Raw genomic sequence first — 24,499 nt, forward strand, 5'->3', positions numbered from 1 at the left:
TAGTCACGAGTAGCCAGGAAAAGCGGCAGAGGGGGCCCAACGCTCCACAGGAGCGCTGGGCCCATCGGGGCAGGGGGAGAGATCGGGGGGGAATCGCGGCCAGGGTGGGGAAATCGGAGCCAGGGAGGGAGCGGGGAACCCTTTAAAAAACAAACAAACCACCGGTCGATGGTGCATTCCTGCACACCCAGCCCTTTAAAAATTAAAAAATGGCAGACATAATGGGTCCTTCCTGCAGCCCGTCGCGTCTGACGTGTAGACTGGGGCGACAGCCCATGCTACTTGTAGCGGGGGCTGGCCCCTCCTCTCACACGGATTATCAAATAGGCCTAGCAAGGCCCTAAGGCTGCATTTAGGCATAAAAACAAACCATGTTTTGTTATAAAAGTCACTGCAGCAAACCTTGGCTTCATGTGCTCTTCCTTCCTTCACATGCAGAGGGAGGAAACTTGATGTTTCCATTCACTATTTGTAATAAACCAGTTCTGTTTTGATGAATTTAGGAAACTGGTTCATACACACTGTCTGCAAATCAGAATATTAAACCAGGATTTGATACCTTACCTGCTCACAAACAGAACCATTAACTTCAGAGATGTGACTACAGTTTCTTGCTGAGAAAATCTTCCTCAAGCCTACCAAAACTGCAGTGAACATTTAAAACACATGAGCGCACACCTTAGATAACTATATCTGATTTTAAAACTTCAAAATATACAGATAGTACTTGTAATGGAAATCTTAAACTTAAGATCTGGAAATCATCAAGAGAAAAGAGGGTTAACATTTATTTTCTCAGGAGAGTTCCAGAAGAAGCTGTGTGAAAAATATCTGTTTCAAGTCACACACTTAATCGGAGTTTTATTGTCTAAAATGAATCATGAGTATCCCCCCCTGCCCCACATCCCTGCCAAAGCTGCTGCATTTATGCATATGCCCAATAAACATAAATCAATGTTGTGTATGACCTGAATCCTCTGGGAAATACCTTGAAGCACGATTCAGGCTACACAAGGAAATGAAGTCAAATGAGCACAATTATCTAAGCAAATGTGAGAATCTAAATTGATTACAAATTGGGTATTGGATCTTTCAAAGTCTGAATCTCACAAAGGATCCTTCTGCACAACAGTTGCACTTGTAGGGAGTAGTCCTGGCTCCCTACAAATAGAGTGAAGATCAAATGGAAAAATATGAGAAATATGTGCGTTCATACATTCTACCTTTTGAGCTGGATGTGATGTGAAATCCCTGAGAAAAGTAAAATGAAAATAGCAAATGAAAAGCATTTATTCCTTCTAACAATTTCCTGTTGATTATTAGGCAAGAGCCTAGGCCAACAGATTCAACCTGAAATGTACAGTTGTACAACAAGCCATGTGGGTCTAGTGTCATATACACTAAATGCAGTAAAGTCCCTTATTGCAGTCAACATCCAGAGTAGGTTCCCCTTGGGGAGGGGGCATTCAGCTCAGCATTCAGTGGCTGAACAGTTGTAGTTTTCCTCTGCTGAGTGGATAGTCAGGGGCACATCAGTCCTTCCAACTAGCAGTAAGCAGCAATGAGGGGACAAAATGCTTCTGCCTACCCCAAGCTTTCTCTTGGCACTTCCAGGTTGCTGCTCTCTCTCACCCCACACCCACCCCATGCCCAACTGTGACACATACAGAGAGACTTTCCCAACTTTTGGAGGGGCTGAATCAGCTGCAAAAAGGAATGTAGGTCCTTGTAAGAATATGCAAAGCTCCATGTGAAGCTCTTTGAATCTTGCCCTACATTGTGGGTCTAGAAAGAACATTTGTAAAGGGTGTGGAGGGAGGTTTCAAAAAGTTGCTACCTTATTCTGTCGTGCAAGGAAAAGACTGGAATATTCAGGCTTCAATCCTATGCACACTTAGCTGGGAGTTAACCCCTTTAAAGACACTTTTGAGTAGTGCTGTACCAAAAATTTCTCCCATGAAAATTTTGACCATTCTCATTCAATTTAATGGGAAAGAAATTGCTTTCGAAAAGAAATTCAAAGAAGAAATTTTGGAGAAATTATCATGGATTCGGTTAAGAGTTCTTGTGCTTCCCTTACTAATGTGATGGCTGAGGCGTGGGTGTGAGTGTCCTGTCTTTCATTGTACAATCATCTCTCTGACAGCCTGTAGCTTCTTTGGCTTCCCATCCTTCCCGCCCAGGGGAAAACTTCATGAATTTACTTCTCCCATAGATCCTGTTCAGATCAGGAAGTGCAGGCAGCCTGGAAGACTGCAGAGCAATGGTGAGATGTGGAATGGAAAGGAAAATACAGACAGTGCCCTCAGCCTCCTCAAAAATGAATTACAAAATGCTGTGAGAATGAGACAGAAAAATGGACACCTCTTTTATAGGGAAGAAAACTTTCATGAAATTGGAGGACAGATTTTGGCACAGTGTTAGCTCCACCCTTTCTCTGGAGCTGGATGTAACACTGCCCGCCTTCTCACACCTGCTACAGGGCTTTCAGGGAAGCAGCAGTGTTGCCAGCACCAGGGTTAGAGACAAGATGTATCTTCAATCACTCAATGGAAATGAAACATTTGAAAGTCGCTTGAAAGGGTGCTGAGCCCTGTAAGCCACTCAGAGAGCTTTGGTTATGGGGCAGGATAGTGATGTAAAATAATTATTATTATTATTATTATTATTATTATTATTATTATTATTATTAGTCAAGAAATTCCTGAATCAGTAAAAGACAGCATGACTTGGCAAAGCCCATCATGTCCATCTAGGAAAACCACCACGATCGCGAAAAAAGATATGATAATAATAATAGAGCTGAGCAACAAATCTAGAGTTTTCTTTTCTTATCCCCTAGAAACAAAGGGATACTTTGCAGAATTTTCTCCAAATTTTCACCTTTTGGGGGTGGGGTGGCTACATTCCCTTCCCCATCCCCTACCATGCCCTAGAATGATGCTAGGTATATGGAGTATTGTGGAGGTTGAAAAATGGCTGCCACCACTGTTGATGCTATTGCCATTTGCAGTGGCGGTCCAGAAAAACCAAAAAACCATAGGAAAAAAAGAAAGAAGCTGTTCTATAACCCTTCACAATGGTGATGCTTACCTGTGAGAAATTGTTGGAGAATTTCTCCCCGTCCCCTGGAGAAATTCAGTGAAATTATCCCCTCACTGGATACCTCTTTGAGTAGCTGAGAGCAGCCATTCAGCTTATACTATCCAACGAACAAATCTATTTGAAAACATTATGGAGAGATTCATCTCTCAGCTAATATTTTGTTTTGATATGTTAATATATAATACTTATTAATTGTATCAGTGGCTTTGGGGCTTTGAATACATTGTCTTCTACTTTGAGCCCTCTGGATAGGGTATGATAAATCCAAATAAATAAAATAAATACATTTGTTGTGTTTGTTTGTCTTTTTACATTGTTGAGCCCAATGAGTCCTCAATGCCTGACAGTTGCACCACTGCAATAAATACAGATGATTATAATAATAAACCACTGAGCAAACAAAATGGTATTAACAGACAAATGCATACATAGAAGCTATGTATATATTTGTAATACATTGTATAAATTAATGCAGTACCTAATGATTCGTGAGTATTATTTGAAGGGTCCTACTGCTACAGACTTATTTGTCATTACTTGTAATAACACCAGTGGTAATGAATTCATTTGTATTAATGTGTGTGCCATGTAGACATCCATTGAAATTGTACGTTAATTAATGTACCATTAAAATAAAGTGTCATCCAATTAATATTGAGTTGAGGTGATATGGCCAGTGTCCTATCATTAAAATTTCACTTGTAATTCATTGTATTAACACATACTTAATGAAAGTCATTTGCAATCTACCACCTCCTCCTCCTCAAGGAGGGAAGGCCAGCAGTAACTACCAGATAGTGGATCTATCAAAACAAAGAGTTCCATTTCTATACTAGTGATAATGAAGAATTTTTAGAAATGGTGGGTTTGACTACCTCTGCTCAGGCCCATATTATATCCATTTTTAAAAGATCAATATTAGTTCTCTCAAGCATATTTCAGAATTTACCTTAACCTAAAGTGGATTACACTGGGGACACCTTTTGTTGTCATTTAAGGTTGTTATTTTTTAAAGGGGAGGAGAGAACAGAAAGGGGTTGACCGGATGTAACAGAGGTCATGATTGTTATATGTTAACAGTTCGTAGAAGGGGAAATTTTGGCAGCTGGAGTTTGCCAGATTGACTGGGAAAAAAACTGCATCTACCCAAATTTTATTTTCTTTCCACGTTCTAAAGGTACAGGAGCCTTACCATGCTTTGCATCTTGCCACCCTTGTGACAGGTGACAACTCCATTGGGTCTAGAACTGCAGGCTGAGATGTCCTCATTTGTGTTCTGTTGCTGTTTGTGGTAAGCTGCTTGAGACAGCTGTAATATCCACCCAGGCAGCCTTTCGGTTTCCCCTGTATTGGCTATAAATGATTCCCGGTCAGACCTGGGTCTTGCTGGAGAACAGACAAAGGCTGGCCTTGTCTGTTAAGGTTCTCCATCTGCTTTCCAAGCCCTTGCACTTTCCAGCATTGTTGTCTATTTCCCAGTCTTTCTGTCCCAATATAGATGACCATCTTAACAAGTCGTAACAGTTTCTACCACAGTTTTATTTGGTAATCTGTGTTAATGAAAACATTGACCCCATTCAGACAACACACTAAACCATGTTGCTTAACCACAAAATGGTTAATGGAATGCATTAAGGTTAATGTAACCTGTTAACCATTTTGTGGTTAAGCAGCATAGTTTAGTGTGTTGTCTGAACGGGGCCACTGTGTGATTCTTCCCCCACTCTAAAGTGTGCTAAAGATTGGAGCTCCACCTTATGAAACGGTAGGGCTGCCCCACATTTACCACTTCGTAAATGGGGTCATCTGTATTAGTAATTCATGGCAGCCCTGGAGCTATAGAGTCTCACAGTGTTTTTAAAAAACAGCTCGTTTTTCCTCCTTTTTCTCTATGGTTTTAAGTTCAAGGTTTTAGATTTCTGTTTTAAGTGTTGTTTGGTTATTTTGAAAGATTGAAATATTTGAAGATTGTGAAAGGTTGTTGTTTCTCTTTTAAATAGCCATAACTTTGTTGTGTTTTGTTTAAGAACAACTTAAGAGTACCTTTCTCTGTCAGGGAGTGGTGTCTGCTGCCTTGAAAGAGGCTGAAGTGCACCCTTTCCTGAAGAGGACCTCCTTGGACCCAGAGATATATGAGACCTACTGCCAAAAAAGAAAGTATTTGTGTGCACATCTATTTCACCATTATGTGACCAGTATCCGATTTATTGCCTTAGCCATATCTCTGTATTGTAATGTAAGGAGGTTCACTCGTGATGATTAACGATTGATAATGAAGATGAAGCCTTAAGGTTTGATTGAGCTGCGCTAATGTTATACAGAGGCAAAGGAAGCAGAAGGGTGTTGTGAAAGAGCAAGCAAAGGCCTGGAAAAGCAACACAGCATGGAAAAGGGGTCAGAGGTTGGAAAAGAGGCTTGGAAGATATAATGGTTTTACGTAGGAATTAGAGGAGGAAGAGCATTCCAGAAAGAGGAAAGATGCAAATGACCAGAATCCTCAGAGGATGAAGAATTGCTGTCCTGATCTGAAACAATGTTGGACCCCAGGCCTCTGTTTTTGTCAGTGTGAAACATCAGCCATTTCGAAAAGTGAAGCAAATACCTCAGAAGTGAAGTATTAAGCCACATCATTATAAGAATGCCTCTGAAGAGTTGCTTGGGATGGGGTGGAGGCTGTATCCTTAGAGTAGGAGAGCAGACTGCATCTGAAAACGAACCATGGGTCTAATAAGAGATAAACTGTAAGAGTCCCCTGTTTTTAATAGGATTCCTTGAGATGAAGAAGCACCTTAGAAAACACTAAGATAATGAAGGTAAAAGTTTGCATTGGCAGGATGCTGGTGGGCTTGCTGTCTTTGATAGGATCACAAGAATGTATCCAAAAAGTCTCTCTCCTGCATTTTACACTCAGCAAAGCTATTTGGGGTGGGGTGGGGTGGGGTGGGGAGAACAGAATTTAAGGGGAAGGCAGTCTGCATTATATCCTAGGGGTGCATTAGTACATTAGGGTGACCATTCTTTGTTAAGTTGATTGCTTGCTAATAGTGATAATTGGCTGATGTTGCATCAATGAAGAGCTAATGACTGGAGATTTTTCCTGAATGTCCAATTGTCCTGCAGGGCTTGGAACTGAGATTGATGAATATTTCGGGGTGGTGGTGGTTCTTTTTTGAATTTAGAGGACAGAGTTTTGTTAGACTGGAAGTAGCCAGGGATTTAGAGGGGTTCCCACAGTTGCTTTGAGAATCTGATGCAGAATTGACTGCTTGCTTTATTTGTTTTCACTAAAGTGCTGCTTGTAAATTTGTAAATAGAACATATTATAAAAGTCATTAGCACTTTGCTGTGTTCTAACATGCACACAAAATTAATCTACCCCTGGACCTTTCACAGTTTGGGGAAATGTGCAGTGCTTAACAATACTCTTCGAACTTCTCAAGTGAGAAGATTTATGTGGAGACCCCCAGGTACTAAAGCTGTAAAGATATACAGGCTGTGGTGAATTGTATGTGTATTTTGTAGAGATATAAGTTTTGAGGAGATACCAGGTGTGTGGGGTTATACCTAACACACCATTCTCTATATAAGGACATTGTAGCTTAATATAGAAACTTCTGAATAATATCTGAATTATAATATGCTCCTGCAGCTTATTTCATGACTCTGGAAGCAGCTAAAAGTCTGTATTAAAGACATGAACATGGTATTTAAAATATCTTTGAACACTTTGAACAATATAGTTCCAGAATGCCTTGTCAAGGACACTAGTGTTGGATTCTGCATCTGAGGATATGATGTCCAGAAGATAAGACCCATATTTAAGGATTTGTATGGTATTAGCCATTATAAAACTAATGAACTGTGAGGCGTGTTTTCAGCAAAGCTAGAAGCTGAAACCATAAGAAGCCTTCCCAAAACCTTTTCTTTCACACAAAATAGGAAAGTGATTTGATTTGTACATGGCTGCATGAATGAAATGAATAAACCAGGGGTAACAGTACTGGAGGTGAAAGTTCTCTATCACATTTTTGTGAACCGCCCAGAGAGCTTTGGCTATTGGGCGGTATAGAAATGAAATAAATAAATAAATAAATAAATAAATAAATAAATAAAATTTACACTGGGCATTTCCTAGAATGGCTACTAGGAGGAGGGCCTTCACTGCTGTGGCACCTCGGCTGTGTAATGAGTCCCCTAAGGAGGTTCGCCTGGCACTTACACTATATTCTTTCAGATTGGCTTCAGCTTTGGGTTGCCTCGGGCTTCGCCAGAACCACCTCGGAACCAAGCAGAGGTGGGCCAAATCAGCCCTCCTCAGCTCGGATTTGGGGCCTCGGTCTGAGGCGGAGCACAGCCCTAAATAAAATCACAGAAAGTACTTCATCCTTGATAGAGTGGATAAGTGACAGTTTATTGCAAAAATAATATTAGAAATACATTGTAGTGCTTGTGTACACTGTATAATATAGTGCAAGAGGAGCCTTTAATGTTTTTGGGGGTGGTGTTAATGAAAGAGATTTCCTTCTCCCCTTTTGGAGACAATTTGCTGGGTTCTTTGTTGCATGCACACACATACATCACTTGGTGCAAGAATAAAACCCTAATTGCTTGTAAAGTCATGTGTGTTTGTGTGCACAAGGGAGGAGGTTTTTCTCTCTTTGTTTCAGAGTGAGAAGTCTAGCTCATCATGGTGCCCTTACAATAAGCAGTGAGGGAGGAGGCAGAAAAGGTAGCAAGACCAATTCTTCTCCACCACACCACTCAGCTATGCTCCATGGCTTCTTGGAGCTCATGCGTAACGTACTATAATAAGTTGTTGGCAGCTATCAACTTTAGCAGGAAGTGATATCCTGCCCTCCCAATACTGCCAGCCAGGGACAAAATTCTTGGGTAGCTTGGCTCCCTTCTACATCCCTCCCCAAATCACTTGTGATTGGCAGTAAAAATGTAAAATCATTCCCTGTCAGCTATTAGTCACAGAGCAATATACTCTCCACCAAACTCATGCTGATCTGAAAGATCATCTAGAACCAACCTTCATGACATTGCACTGAAACAGAAAACACCCAAGTTGGCATAGGATAGTAAGCCCCATTGAACTTAATGGGACTCACTTCCTAGTAAAGTTGCATCTGATCAGACCATTGCCATAATCTCTGCCATGCAACCTAGATCAATATGCACCATAAGTGAACAAAGAATACTTTTTTTATTGCTGTAACAGCTGAGGAATATGGATTTATGTATATAGAGGAGAGGAGGATAGCTTCTTGCCATCATTGGAGCCTAAGGAAAATTTCCGCATAGGAAGATCATATTCATATCAGAGCTTTCTTTGTCAGCACAAGCAGAGGTATCTGCTGAATGAAATGTGAAAAGAGAGAAAAGCTCTGAGGTGGATCCTAATTCTTTACCTAAGGACATTATATTTGGATTGTAGGAATGTGTAAGTCAGCAAAAACTGAGTTCATTGAAGTTCTCTAAATTTCATCTCAAGTCCATATCAGATTGTGAGATTTGTTTTCCCCTGCCCTGAAAGTCTGCTTATTTTCATGTAAATTTTTCCAAATGTACACATCAGTTGTATGCATTCTTCTCCAACTGATTGAAGCATGTTTGTGTGCATTTTTCAAAAGTATGCATTTTTTCAGTCATATTTTTCAAATGCACACATGCTGTCAAACACATTTGGTGGGAGGGGCTGTCCATGAATGACATTGCATGTTTGGAAATATATGGACTTTGACTGTAAATTGCATCTGAGTGTGCATTAGATCGGAAAGGTGCGAACTGGGTAAATACTGCTCAAAAATGAACTGAAACAAATTTCTCATAGATCCTAATTCATTGTCTATTATCAAACCTTTCTCTATATAAGCACACATGCATACACACTCATGCAAACTGTTGCTGGGGGGGGGGGGGAATGTGAGGTATTATTGCTTCCCGAAAGTGTAAGGTGAAAAAGAAAGCTCCAGGGAAGTAACCTCCCCAGTGACCTGTGGATTGAAGAGGTTCCCCCATTTCCAAGAACCATTCCTTCCTTTTCTTTTTTTAAATACAAGATTTACATTAAGGTATGTACAATGTATTGTGTGTCAGTGTGTGTATCATAACAAGTAAATAATCAGTAAGTTAATCATAACAAATTTTATACATGACTGTTTCATGATGTGCATGCTTTGTTACTCCAGTAGTTAATAAAGGCTTTAATTAAATCTCACACAGTTCTGATTGCAGGCTTTAATACAGCTAACCACAAGGTCATAGTCATGCATTTGATTTTCCCTCTCTTCTTCTATTGTTAGTACTTTTCTTTATCTACCTACCCGAAAGAGCCAGTGTGGTGCAGTGGCTAGAACATTGGATGAAGTCTGGGGAGACTCTGGGCTCATCTATACCAAGCAGGACATTCCACTATGAAAGTGGTATATAAAAGGCAGGAGCCACACTACTGCTTTATAGTGGTATTGAAGTGCACTGTAGCATTTACACTACTGCTTTATAGTGGTACTGAAGTCCATTGACAACTGTTGGGGCCCATGACGCATTTACACTAAGCAGGATATAGCACTATGAAAGTGGTATGAAAGCAGTATATGGCACTGTATGTGTCAATGGGCCCCAACAGTTGTCAGTGCACTTCAATACCGCTATAAAGCAGTAGTGTGGCTCCTGCCTTTTATATACTGCTTTCATACTGCTTTCATAGTGGAATATCCTGCTTGGTGTAGATGAGCCCTCTGTTCAGCCACATATCTTACTCACTTACTTCAGGCCAGTCGCTACCTCCTAACCTAACTCAACATGTGTCTTTTAAGAAAGGTGGTTGTGAATGGGAAATCATATACCATGTCCTGAACTCCTTCAAGCTCTTTTTATTATCCAGGTAGCTGTGTTCTTCCCCCCCCCCCCCCCCGCTGATGCATACAGTTTTATTTTTAAAAAATCTCTCTGAATCTTTCAAACTGCAATGTAAGAAAGGGTTGTCCACACTCAACAAGGGATTTTCTTCCAGAATGATGGGTGTTCCTCTTCCTGGGCCTGTAGATAATTAAGAGAAGAAACTTAGGTCCTTTCTACACCTAAGGGTTATCCCAGGAAAATGGAGGGATCGTCCCTGCCTGCTCCCAGGATCCCCTGTGTGGCATTTGGATGCACAGCAACGATCCCGGGATATAAGGCTAGTGTAGACATGCCCTCTGTCTCATTAGTTACTCCTTCCAGATTACCAGATGTACTTAGAAAAAGTTTGGTAGATTGCATACTTTGGTAATGGAGGAATGGCACAAGAACACTTGAAGTTGCTTGGTACTGTGCTTCACTTGAAGGGGTGCAGTATAAGGATTCCTTTAAGTGTTTGAATTTGGGGGTCTAAAGGCCCAAATGCGTTGGAGTCTGATTCTAGAAAGAATTACAGGAAAGACTTTGTCTTGACCTGCATGTTGTTCTAGTCTTAGCCCGTCAATATAAGCTTGTCAGTCCATTTCCATTACCTCCTCTCATTTCATCGACCTTCAGACAGCTGTTCAGCCAGATTGCCTGCCATTTACACATTATTTGCGTTTGGTACAATGTGTGTGCCTTTGCATCCTAATCATTTTTACCAGCTTCCCATTGTCCATTGTGGGTGACTTTGCCCTGGAAGGGCCATATGGAAGTCCTGTGTGTGAGTGTATAGTTAGAGACCTACGAGGTTGTTACCAGAATGAAATGCAGTAGGCCCTGGGGTTTATTCAGGCATAAAAGGGAATGTCATCAACAAAAATTGGACTTCCAACAACCTGTTACAGGTGTGCCGACAGTGATTGTTTAATGGTTGTTGCTTGTTTTTGTTTTTTTGGACCAATATTGAAAAGATGGAGGGTAGACAATAAGTATTTCCTTCAGGAATGTGATCTACCCTTCATTGGTATAAGAAAACAGAATCTATGATGGCAACCCTTCTTCCCGTCTTCCGATGTGATTATTGTAAATTTACTGTGGTGAAAAAAGAAGCTACTGCTTTCCTATATCAATGTGCTCCTGCTGTCTCTGGAAGTGTTACTGTATCAGGGCTCTGCCATATAGGAATGTTGGATCAAAGACATTTAACCCAACATCGTTTGGGTTAAAGAAATGTGCCAGTGCTGCCCAGATACTTGAAGATACTTGCAGAAGTGCTTTTTGAGCTAGATTCATGTTAATGGCATTGCCACATGGCATGTTTGGACATGGAAGGAGTCCATGGGTTCATTGGAGTGCTCCATTGTAATTAAATTGTAATAAATGGGACTCTGAGCCTTCATCAAGGTGGGACACAAAAGTAAAATTTAACTGTCCTTTATTATGGGAATAGCAGGCTAATTAAGGCTGCAATCCTATCCATAATTATAAGAAAGTAACCCTATGGGGTTGGCTTTTGGGCGAATTGGCAAAAGATCACGTGTACAGCACTTAAAGTTGATATATCCTGAATAAGAAGGATGGAGAGTGGAGAACTATTGCATTGGCCTTAACCTAAAGAGAACGTTGGATCAGTGAAAAAACAATTTGGTTGTCTCAAAGGTTCTGTAAGAGGTTGAGGTTTGTTTGTTTGTTTGTTTGTTTGTTTGTTTTAATTCCTATTTTAGCTGCCTTTAAATTCCTGAGTGCTTTTGCACGGGAGTACAAATTCTACATAGTGTTTTAATATGCTACCAACGATTATTTCTCTAGCTACCATATGACTGCAGGCTTATAACATATATTGGGTGCCCCCAACCAAACAAAAATCTTGAGAAAAAGCGGCTGCTGGACTCCCCTTGTTAATCTAAGCATGAAACCATCTTTGAAAAAGCAATCTGGGCAAGATTTGGTTTTGGGGTTTTTTTTTATGTGAGTGTGTGTGTAAAATATTGATCTTGAGTATATTTCAAAACCTATTCTGTTAAGCCTATGCTTGCTCCAGAGCATCCTGACTGACTTTAAGTGCCTAACAAGAGTTTATCTAGAAATTAAAAACAAACTGGCATTATGATTCTTTTAATAAAATGGGCAGCTAGAAAAGTCATTTTAAAAAGAAAACTCTCCCTATGCCCTCAACGTTATTACCATCCAATGCTTATCCTGTTACAGAAGAGTCAACTTGCATGATATAAGCTATCTCTCCTTCACACAGATGGGCATTTGGCACTAGGCCAGTTGGATGAGACTGTCAGAGCGAGTCACGTTCTAGGTGTTCTGCAGCTCATGGCCCGTGAAATGATTTTGATACGGTGGAGAGCTCTTAAAGGCCCAGTGCAGATCTATTCTGCTCAAAGGTTTATTCTTTGAGCAGGGTCTTTATTGTGCCTGCCTGTCTAATGTTTTTATACACTGACCGAGCTTCAGTGCAGTAGCTGCCATGTCATTCTCTTGATGTCCAATTTATTTGTGATGGTGGTTTGTTGGGTTTAACCTTCACTAGTAAATCTCTGATATAATTCACTTCAGTTAGAGTAGGTCTCCCTGCTCCAGATTATTAAGTTAGTACACCGAGGTCTGTGGCCCCCATATGTCCTGCCCTCATTCTGTCCAGTACAATACCCTTAAGTGTATTCTGCCTACCTAAGAAGGACTCTTTCCCCTGGCATACAGCCTACTGTCTGTCCAATCCATAGATTTGTGGTGCTGTGCAAAGGAAAACAGATGGGGTATTCTTCTCCACTTCGACCGCACACTTTATGCCTCCCAATGCTCCCTATAGCATCCAGAATAGTTAAATTATCACATGCCACAATCTTTTAGCAGAATATACAGGTCTTATTCTTCAACACTTGGGTGCATGGAAACTTGGGTGCATGGAATTTACATCATGGTTAAGATAGGAGACATGAAGAGCACCATTTTCAATTCTGATTAAGTGAAATAAAGTGGAATATACTGCCATGATTCCAAGCCCTCCCACCAAGATATGAGACAATGAAGAGGTCTGCCATGCAATCCACAAACCTTTATTCAGTAGATAGAGATCTCGTCACACGTGAAGGGAGTGTGAATGCTAGAAGCTATCCTCTAAGCTTAATTAGCCTAATAAAGCAAGGCAGTTGCCTTTCAACTAAATAGACAGTTTCCTGCCATGCCTAATAGGCTTTTACTGAATCCCTCCTTCAGGGAGGGTCTTCAAGTGGAAACCTCTGCCGAGTAGCTTATCTAATGAACCGCCTCTCACCTCCTCTCAAGTCCACTTGACCTTGCAGCGGACTCTGGGATCTGTCAGCTCTGATGTTCTCTCCCCCTCTGACAAAGATTGAGTTCCCAGGGGTGGGGAGGATAATCACTGAGCATGGGCATCCTGTCTGATAAGCTCCTGGGAAGATTCCGCCTTGACTCCTGGAGAGTCTTGGAGGATTTCCTCCACCGCTTCCTCTCTTCGCTGGTTTACTCCTTCTTTAGCCTCCGAGTCTGACCTAGGCTCCAAAACCCAGTCCCCCACACTAGGGAGAACAGGCCTGATACTGACATATACTAACCAAGTAGTCCACTGACATAATTCATTATTGGTTGAAGGACTAGGGCCCAGTTCTCACCCAGAGCAGAGGAGGAGGTAAACCAGTGCCTGAACTACTAGACTTTAATGATTGATGGGGATTTGTATTTGTATGTTGAATGCTTTTTTAAGAAAACATGCTATAATCCATGCACATAGAAAATTAACTGGGGGGGGAGTTTCTAGCTTAACCTACTTCTTCACATGCTATTATTTTGTGTATAGAAACTTGGGTGGAGGGAGCATTCCATCATGTCAACATTTTCATGCAGTCTGACATAGAAATGTCTGGACGTTAATTTACCACTCATCTGCTCTTTGTGAGAGCTAAGATCAGGTCTTGCATCTGTCAAGCTGGGTGTCATTATTTGGTTAATGATGCATATGAGCAGCCTTCCTCTAGTGGCTGATACACAGGTAAGAATTCCTCTAGTTCAGCTGGTAGCACTTTGACAGGTGATATGGTTCATGGCTCAACACTGGGTTATGGGTAGAAATGTCGTATATGCCCAGCTATCACTTAATATCCTATCAGGGCCAAAGTAGATATGGCATGTAGTTATATGCATCATCCCTGGTGTTGTGCTTTCTAACCAAAAGCAGTTCTGTGAGCCTGTCAATTTCAGCAAAGGAATAGCAGGGAGAGGGGCTTCTTAACCCTTTGTACATTTTCCTTTTCCTTGCATTCTTCCCAATAGAGTAAAACATATAAGAGTACCCATTCTTCTTCTCCCACATGACCTCTGATCTAAGTGTATGGAAACAGCCACAGAGAAAGATGAGGTGTGCACACACACACACTCTTCTACCACAATTTGGGGGAATTTTGCACCCAATTTCAGGGTTCTTCCCCACCCCCCAAAAGATTCTTCTGCATATCTGCCCGCCCCCCTCATAAGCTGAATACTTCCATTTCTTTGTGGGTAGTCACATTTTGCTTCCAAAATAACCAGCACAGGGATAACTGAGTTCAATATTTAAGGGAATGTTAGAAGTTTTCTCATTAGGAATGGAGCTTTATAATGTACTTTAAACATTGCAGATTATCACTTAGAAAAAGAAGTAGTATGGAGATTATAAGGTGCTTAATTATCCCTCTGATTATCTACAATACTTAAAGTATATTTGGAGACTTAATTTTCATTGAGGAATTGTGTACATTTGCATGTTTCTAGTGTTGACTCATTCATTCTGGGAAGATTACATTGAATTTTCCTCTGTTAAGGGCAAACATTGTCAGTCTGAAAGCATTTACCATGATAAATACTGTGCAAAACTTTAAATGTCACTACAAATGCTGTCTGAGTTAACATAGTGTCTGACATAAGTTTTGAGTTGAAGCAGAGTATTAAAATGGGACTAAGAAATGAAGTATTAGCAGTAACTGTGAAAACATTCTGTATGTTTTCATTGTATTGAGAAACATTTTTTTCTTCAGAAACCAAACATTTACAGATGTAACTTGGTATTGACTGCTTTCCTCTTTGGGACCATTGGCACTCCTATTTAATGTCAAGACAACAATTGAAACAAATCACTGAGGCTCTGGTGTGAAATTCCTACACTAGTGGACAGCTCAATTGACATCTGTAGTCAGGGCAGTTTTAATGGTGAATATGGATGTGGATTTGATCCTGACATTGAATTTAATGGGGAATTCATTTCTGGGTTCTGTGGTCCATTATGCCCTTCACAGCTCCTGCTCCACCAATGAAACTGTAAAACTAAAATCCTGCATAATCTCGTGTATAACCCATAGAGACAAGTGTGACTATTTTGAATAGCATTGATTAGAAGTATATTTTACAGCAGGACTAGTGTGCCTACAAGTATTTTAATTTTTTTTAAAAAAGATTAGATATTTATATTAATGACACTTTTGAGTGAAGGAGTTCAAGAATACTGAACACATTGGTGTGCACATGAAGAGAGTTTCCATGGATTTGGGAAGACATCAGACCTGGTATCCAAAGTGAAAATTGGGTAGAGAAGCAGTGACAGGGGAAATAGGATGACTAGGGTCTCATCTACACCAAGCAGGATATTCCACTATGAAAGTGGTATATAAAAGGTAGGAGCCACACTACTGCTTTATAGCAGTAGTGAAGTGCACTGCAGGATCTACACTAATGCTTTATAGTGGTACTGAAGTGCACTGACAACTGTTGGGGCCTATGACACATCTACACCAAGCAGGATATAACACTATGTCATATGAAAGCGGTCTATGGTATGTGTCAATGGGCCCCCAACAGTTGTCTCACTTCATTACTGCTATAAAGCAGTAGTGTGGCCCCTGCCTTTTATAAACTGCTTTCGTAGTGGAATATCCTGCTTGGTGTAGATGAGACCTAGGACAATGGGAGGGGGAGAGAAGAGAATGAGCTGATGGGGAAAATATGGGTGGGTATATGGGTGGGTGTGAAGCAAATATGCATTGGTCTCTCTCTCTCTCTCTGTCTCTCTCTATGTATATATACTGTGGAGAGGGGCTAGAAATGAAAAAAATGTAGACCCATCCAACTTGTGTTTTACCCCTGCCTATCACTGGCATGTGGGCCCTAAGTGAAGGCCATTGGATCCTGTTTTTCCCTTTTTCAAAATCCCCATGCACATGTGCCTGTGTCTGTGTGTGTTGCACTAATTTTTGGAAGCAACCGGCAGTGTAGGGGAGACTCAATGGCCTTATAGGCCCCTTCCAACTCTACTATTCTATGATTCCATCACCACCCCGATACGCATTGGTCCCAATCTGGCCAAGAACAGGATCAGCTAAACACTACATAATTAATGCAATGTGTAGTCTGACCCTGAGACTCAACTGTTTCCTACTGGCCCTGTTCTGGTTACAGTGCTGTTGGCACTCATCACTTGAGTTTGCTATTGGGAGGAGCGATGATATGGAGAAGGAGTTGCAGGGAAAGACTGACCTTGTGGCATTGTTCAGAATTAAAGCTTCTCCCCTACATGGCTTAAATAAAAATAGAATGTTTCAACCCTTGTTCTTATATGTTTCCCCCCTAAGGGCAAATGCAAAAAGGGAAATCTGCCGAGTTAGGAGACAATCAATTGAACTTTATTCCTAGCTTCAGTCCAGAAATCAAAGAAATCTTGGCTGTAGGATACTCTGTCATCAGCTTTTGTGGTTAAAACAAAAAAAAACCATTGTGACATCTGCGACCCAGCTCCTTAGTCTGAGCTGCCTGGGGGCTAGGGAACAAATTCCCTTCAAAGCCTGACATTAGGGCCTTTGTATAAAACACAATAGCAGTGAAATCCAACTCTTCATTTTTGCTGCCAGGCTGATAATCACTGGTGACCAGAGCAGATTTGCATGTTTAAAAGAATGACTGGGGGACACTTAAAAAGGAGTCTACGTGTATTAATTAAGAGCAGCTTTATCCTGATGATGATGATGATGATGATTACCATGGACAATGCACCCAAGACCTCATATGAGTTGTACATCATTTATATGCCTATTTTCCTCTGTGTTAGTAGTTGATCTGTAATGAGTTAAGTTTTAACTCTCTGACAGGATAAAGCATGAAAAAGTAATTAAGCTCTTCCCAGAGATTGAGTAGAGTTGAGAGAGAGAGAGAGAGAGAGAGAGAGAGAGAGAGAGAGAGAATAACTGCCTTAAAATGATGTTTGGAAAGGTCTAGATTTGCAAATGACAACACTGCCAAGAGTGAAACATAAAGAGGCGCCATCCAACTAGGCCTTAGCTGGTTTTCTTTGTTTATCTTAAATTATTATTATTATTATTTATTTATATAGCACCATCAGTGTACATGAGTTAAAGAGTTATTGTACTTTAACACAAAGCTTCTAACACCACAAAAAATGAAACAAGAAGGCCTCAAAGTTCATCATAAATCCTGGAACAATAATACAGCAAAAAAGGCAAACAAAAAACTTTACCTGTAGGAGTTTAAAACACACACACGGAATAAAACAGGACAGAGCGAAGCAGAAGGCAATGCATACATGAACTGAGTTGATTAAGCCCAAAGTCCTTTTTAAAAAACAACAACAACAACAACAGGATTTAACCTGGTATCTGAAGATAGTTTGGGGCTTTCCACAAAACTGGTGTCACCAGCAAGAAGGCCCTGCTTCTAATAGACATCCAATAAACTCTTTTAGCAGAGAGACATGGTGCAGGACCTCAGATGTTCAATGGCATATAGGGATTCTTGTTGGGTTTAACTATTGAATATGGATCTTTCAGTACCTCCCCAGTGCCATATCTTTTTGCCACAGAGATTAGAACTCTTGTTCCTGCAAGATCGCGGCTCAAAGCTGGTTCATACATTACAGAGAAACAAGGGAAGCAGGAATGATGGATCCCCTTTTCAGAAAACTTTGCACACACACCCATAAAAAGGATCTCATATAAAAAGGCTTCTAAAGAAAGCCAATTTGGTGATCTTGAAGGGTACACAAGCAAGGGCAGAAACATTCACATATTAGTGATGAGATTAGAAAGGGAATTAGTTTCTGCATTGCGAAGGCAACCAGGCAAGATTACCTGTCATTCTATGCTGTGGTGTACTGAGAAAGCAGTTTCGTTGCCCTCATGCCCAGTATGGGAAGACGTGGAGAATCACTTGATCGCTTGGTAGTACAGGGATGTGTTGTCTATTATGCAGCACTGTGAAGGACTATGAAGGGTTAGAGTAGACCCCTGTTTCTTGGAGAAGCAATAGCCCAGCTCAAAATGCATACGCAGCCATAAAGAGAAAGGACCTGGGAAGGAATTGTAATATGATCAAAGTAAAGAATGAATTTCCATCACAACAAGCGACATCAACCATCTTCTCTTCATTCCACCAATCAACTAACATTTGAGTGTAGAAGACAGGAAGTCCATGTAGATGGCTCCAAGCAGGAAACATGGCAACAGTGACAGAAGGTCCTTTGATTTCCTATATGGATGTCATTTTTATCAATGGCAATGAGGGTACTAGTGACTCTCTTAACCCCCCATGTCACATGGCTGTGGAAGGCAGATGAATGGACATATGGGTTCATCATGGGGCCATTCCACATTCCTCTATCCATGTGGTACCTTTGGCAAGAGAGGTGAGAACTGCAGAACCCCTAGAGATGGTGTTTTCATGGCAAAAAGATTTCAGGCACCACAATTTCATCCCTGCTGGATAGCAGTTGGCTGTTTAGCAGCTTTCTTGTCTTACTCCTGGTCTGGTGTGAGAGAAATAGTTATTAATATAGCCATCCCCCCTCATACCACCTTCAGTCCAGCTCTAAGGCATTAGGTAGACCTAAGGTTTATCCCAGGATCATCCCGGGGTCATCCCTGTTAATGTAAATGACACAGGATATCCCGGGAGCAGGCAGGGACGACCCTGGGAGCATCCCGGGATAAACCTTAGGTCTAGTTAAGGCCCAAGTTGAATGGTATTGTCCCTGATTATGTCATATATGTGATGTTTACATTTATATCCCACTCTCCTCCAAAGATATTGAAGCAACTTACATGGGCAGTTTACAGGTCTGCTTAGCCTCAACAGTAGAACTGCATCATGTGCCTTTGGACCATTGTCAGATGTAATAAAGTTGCGCTCTTTACAGGTTTTTAGCAATTTTTTATGTTCAGGGGTTTCCTGAACTGGAGAATACATGTCCAGCCTCTTTGAATTGCAGGTACTTACTTGCATGCATTTAAGAAGGAATTTTTACAAGCATTTATAATAACTGTGTATGGACAAAGATTCACAAATCAACTATATACTTCCATGTGTATAAATATCAGAATCCAGGAAATCCAGAATAAACAATTCTCAGAATTGCTGGCATTGTGCAAACCTTTAATATACAAACATATTACTGATATTTCTCAGTATGTCTGTGGAATTTTATTAATATTTTACACACATATAGACATTGGATAGTTGTGCTCTTCCTTAACGAATAAACAGTGAGAAACACCAAAACATGTTCTTGATAAAGTTATGTGCTCAACTACATGTGATGTGTCTTTCAGATATATGTAATGAATGTACACTTGGAATTTGAACTTTGATCTAATATAAAATGTTGCTTTTATGTAAAATTTCAGCTACACTAATATTGCAAGCTATATATCCATTTTGCAATATTTGGAAGGGCAAGAAGACTAATGCTGAAATTTAAAATTCTTTTTGTTCTACCAAGCAACTAGTGATTTCTCAGTGATTAAACTAATGTCCTTAGACAACTGCAATATTTTGTTTTTTGCATCACCCAGAGAGCTTCAGCAATTGGGTGGTATAGAAATGTCATAATTAAATAACAATAAACAATTGCAAGACTTAAAACACACACACCTACCTATAAATATCATATTTACTTTATTGCTATCATAAAACCCCCAAACATAAGATTGCTTGCTTTGGATTGTCTTGAAATGTATGATGCTAAGTAATACTTTCATGACTTGATATTTTTAAAATGAAAAAAATTGGTTGATTCTAGAGCAGAGCTTTGCTTACTGCACTTCTGAATTTGTTATTTTTAGAACACACCTGTTGGAACTCCAATTTTCATAGTGAATGCCACAGATCCAGACCAGGGAGCAGGTGGAAGTGTGCTTTATTCTTTCCAGCCTCCATCCAACTTCTTCGCCATTGACAGTGGCCGTGGCATTGTGTCAGTCATCCGAGCACTGGATTATGAAGTCACTCAGGCATACCAGCTTCAGGTCAATGCTACAGTGAGTATGAGTTTTCATGCTCCTCTTGTCTCTTTTGTTCTAGAAAATCTTAAACGTCTCTGGAAAGGAACACAGATCTTACATTAACACTACAATTATCTTTCTTTACATTAGGTTCTCTATAGATTGTAGTGTTAATGATTCTGTTTTAGGATATTTATGGTGCTCATAGCCTTTCCTCTATAGAATACTTGGATATTAAGCTAGAAAGCAGAAGGGTTTATTGAAATAATTGTATACAAAGAAACCAAGGCAGCAGCAATAGTACTTGTAATACTATTTATTATTTATGTAGCACCTGGAAACCAAGTGCTGAACAAAGAAAGGAAGCAGAAGAGAAACCACCTGCAAGCTTACGATCTAAGTATATTGTCTTAAGGTCCCTTAAGTGAGGTCCCTTATACTACCTAAAAATCAGGGCTTAATTTGAGCTAGGACTGACTGAATTCGGATGTTATTGAAAATCTGGCTCGACCCTGGAGCATGCAACATGCCTCAGAACATGTGCAAAATGTCTGTCACTTCCCACAGAATAAGCATAGTCAACACACATACCAGGAAGAACCAACATACTAGGGCAGAGGTATGACGTCCAAACAGTTTGAAGCACTAGTGCCTGTGTTTGCGCTTTAGCAGCTCTATACAATTTATCTTCTTGATACAAGGTATTCCATGTAATTTATTTAGTGTGACTGGCTAGTACCAACATGGTGAATATTGCAAATATTGCATCACGTTCCAGAGCAATTAGTGATGATGGGACTTTCTAGATCTATCAGAAACTACTTTTCAGGCAACAGGATAAATGAATCTCTGCTGTTATGGCCATTAAGTAAAAGGAGATTAGTGATCTCATCCTGTCCTTGAGTGTCATTTTGACAGTTTATGAAGCTGCTATGCTGCGTCATGTGTCAATATTTACCCAAGACAGGCCCAAGGCTATGGTTACCTTGCTGGTGAAGGTTTCTATGGGCCTGTTCAGACAACATGCTAAGCCATGGTTTGGTCACTAACCCTTTTGTAGCAAACGGTTAGTGAGCATGTTTAAACTGTGGTTATGTGGGCATCGTGGTTAGGAATGGTTCACACGACACACAAAGCCATAATGTTTAGCTCAAAATGCTTAACCATCATAGCTTAGCATGTCATCTGAACAGGGTCTATGACGGATATCTACTTGGGCTTGCCAGATGTCACTAGACCCAATCCCTGATAGTAGCAGGGCAGGGAAAGACCTCTGTCCAAGACTTTGGAGAGCATCTGCCTGTCAAAATAGCCCATGTTAGGCAGATAGCCCAACGGCCAGAGTTAATGTTAGTTACTTACATTCAATTCTAGATCTAGATCTTTGCTCAGGAAGACAGCAGAGTTGTTCATGTTATAGATTAAATTTGGTTTTTCTTTGTTGTTTTGTACTTAACTTTCAATATTTTTTCCTCTGTAAATTTTTAAGGACCAAGATAAAACCAAGCCCCTCTCCACTCTGGCCAACCTTGCAATCACCATCACGGATGTGCAAGACATGGACCCAATCTTTATCAATCTGCCCTACAGTACAAACATCTATGAGAATTCTCCTCCGGTAAGAGCTTTTAATAAGTACCTTTAAGGTAACTGAGGGAATATAATTCCCATTGAAATCTTTGCTCACAGATTTGTTGTATGAAGAAATGGAGGTAGGGACTGAAACAGAGAAGGGAGGAAGCGGATATTAGGGCAAAGCATACTAGTTGTCCTGCCATATTCATGGAGATGACAAATCCTCTTTTGTAAGAAATAACAGGCTTTCTCAGGAATGCAGAATTGTTGCATCTGAACAACGAACTTCCTCTCATGAGGCGTCCAGTTGCCAGGGTTCAGAAATAGGGCATGTTAAACGGGATATTAATTTAATTTGTAAATGGATATCACATATCAAAGAAGCACAACTTACCAGCTCCTTTTAGCACATTTTACAGATATAGCTATGCTTTCTTTGCAGAGCCATACGTCTCATAAAAGCATCCACTTGCAGGATGGCACCCCTCGGCCTCCTTAAGAGAACACAAAATACACCTCAGTTGGATCAATATAGCCAGATCACATGCACAGCTAGAACAAACAGAACAATTGATTTCGTTATTTTGTTTTAGCCAGGCTGCAGAATCTGTGATTCGCACATCCTACATTATAAAGTACTTTTTAAAAAAACTACATCCAGACCAGTGGAGATACAGATGAGCTCCCTGCCCCCACCCCATGTCTGCGTCAAGTCCTGAGAAACCTCTTGATTGTTAGGGATGGAGGAGAATTTAGTTCAGTTTGCAGGCGATGCAGAAATGGGACAGAACAAACATAAGAATGGAAAAATGAGAAACCGAGAGAAACCAACATTGGCAGATTCATTTCATCGCTGTTCTTTACAGTGTTTGAACACAAATCTTAGTGCAAGATACACATTTAACTGCATCTCAGCTTTTTTTTGTCTGAATATCATGTGTTAGTCGTCAGTCATTTTCTACCTGATGGAAATTAAATCTGATAGAGTCAGGCATAAGGACACTCTTGGATACAGTCTACACCAGCAAAACTGCAATACCTGTCTTGAAAAATTGAATCTGGCAGATTATCATAGTGTCCCTAGTTATAAAAAATGAACAATTCTGTGAGATAAATTAAACTGAGATTTCCCTGGGTTACATTCCGCAAACTCAAATAATGCTAGTCGAGCTCTGCAACATCTTTCCATTGTGCAATGCGCAAGTGGTTGTGCAACCAGTGATGCAAGCGTAATGCTCAAGCAGTTGCACAACCATGCTTATGCAAATAATTTTAGTTGGATTCTCCTCTTGTGCATAGTTTTGAATCTAGTTTCCACTAACACATTGTCATTTGTGCTAATGGAAAGACACAGCTGATACTACCCACTATCCACAGTGGCTACTGGTGAAAGGAAGATCCTATGAGAATCATAGAATAGTAGAGTTGGAAGGGGCGTATAAAGCCATTGAGTCCAACCCCCTGCTCGTTGCAGGAATCGAAGCATACCTGACAGATGCCTATACCAAGGCAGTTGCAGCTTTTTCCTGAGCCTGTATCTTTGGGAGGCCTAGCCAGGAGGCATGTGAACAGAATAGCTTTGTATACCTGGACAAGAAGGTGCTTTTCTTTCCCATTACATTGTTCAAAATGGAGAATACAGGGGGGAGAGAGATAGATTTCTCTATTCTGGATTGGGTCCCGTTTGATAGGGAGAAAACACTGTGAGAAGAATGGCCCAATGGTCCATTTGTGCAAAATAATTCTCTTTTGTTGCGTTCCCTTCTGAATAATGTAAAAACTTCTGTTTAGTAGCCAAACATGTGCCAACCAAAGGCAGAAATAGATGTGGATGATCGATGAAGTGTACCATACTAAAATTGCTTCTGTTGTAAATGCAAGACATTCAGGAACTCTCCAAGAGGAGAATTTGTTTCCCTCCTTACTAAAAGGGTGTGTTAGATATTTAACCAATAAAGCACTTGATTGCATCTTAAAAGCCTGATAAGTAGCTGGAAGAGAGGGAAGCCACAGATTAATACAAATGGCTGTAGGAACTGCATGCACATCGTTCCAGACTTTATATTAAAGCTTTTCTTCACACAAGACAGTCTAAGCAGCGGAAAAGAGGGAAAAACCTTGCTTAGTGCATTAATAACAAGGGGAAAAAGAAGAATGATATGGTATTACAGAAATGGAAATCCCCGCTAGCATCTACGATTATGGACTGGATCACCTTCACTGAGTGACCTTGTGCCTGTAGAAGGAATATCTCTCAAATTAAATGACAATATAGCAGGGTCTGGAACTAAATGGTCCTTTTGTATTGACACTTTCAGTAACATACATAACAATTAATGGCAGATGGCAGAGTACTTACACTGGGCACATGCACACACAAAAGCCCTGGAAAGGAATTGTGACTTAACATGATATAAGACATTTCTCATGAATTCTTCATCCGTAGCCTAATCCTTTTCCAATTTGTTTATAGCAGACCTTAATTACTCTCCCCATACCCTCAATCTCATCTGAAGAACAGTCTAAAATAATTTATGTGAATGGTAGAATTTTGACCCAGTGTATGGCCTCCTTAGCATGTGCAGCTTTTTCACTGACTGATTTCTGCATCATGTTCTCTGTTGTCATTTGGGGTGTGTTAAACAGGT

The 24,499-nt window shown here is 40.5% G+C and overlaps 1 protein-coding gene across 1 annotated transcript in view; it reads left to right on the plus strand.

The window, feature by feature from the left end:
• The window catches only part of LOC134403180 (cadherin-23-like), a gene marked incomplete at its 3' end in the record, with an annotated part of 380,609 nt that overhangs the window by 148,589 nt on the left and 207,521 nt on the right, over window positions 1–24,499 (plus strand). Inside the window, exons 7-8 of the mRNA XM_063133286.1 lie at window positions 20,118–20,312; window positions 21,766–21,894. Of these exons, the coding sequence (XP_062989356.1) occupies window positions 20,118–20,312; window positions 21,766–21,894 (324 nt within the window). The remainder of the gene's footprint in view (window positions 1–20,117; window positions 20,313–21,765; window positions 21,895–24,499) is intronic.

Source organism: Elgaria multicarinata, chromosome 8, assembly GCF_023053635.1.
Source record: "Elgaria multicarinata webbii isolate HBS135686 ecotype San Diego chromosome 8, rElgMul1.1.pri, whole genome shotgun sequence".
Lineage (NCBI taxonomy): Eukaryota > Metazoa > Chordata > Lepidosauria > Squamata > Anguidae > Elgaria > Elgaria multicarinata.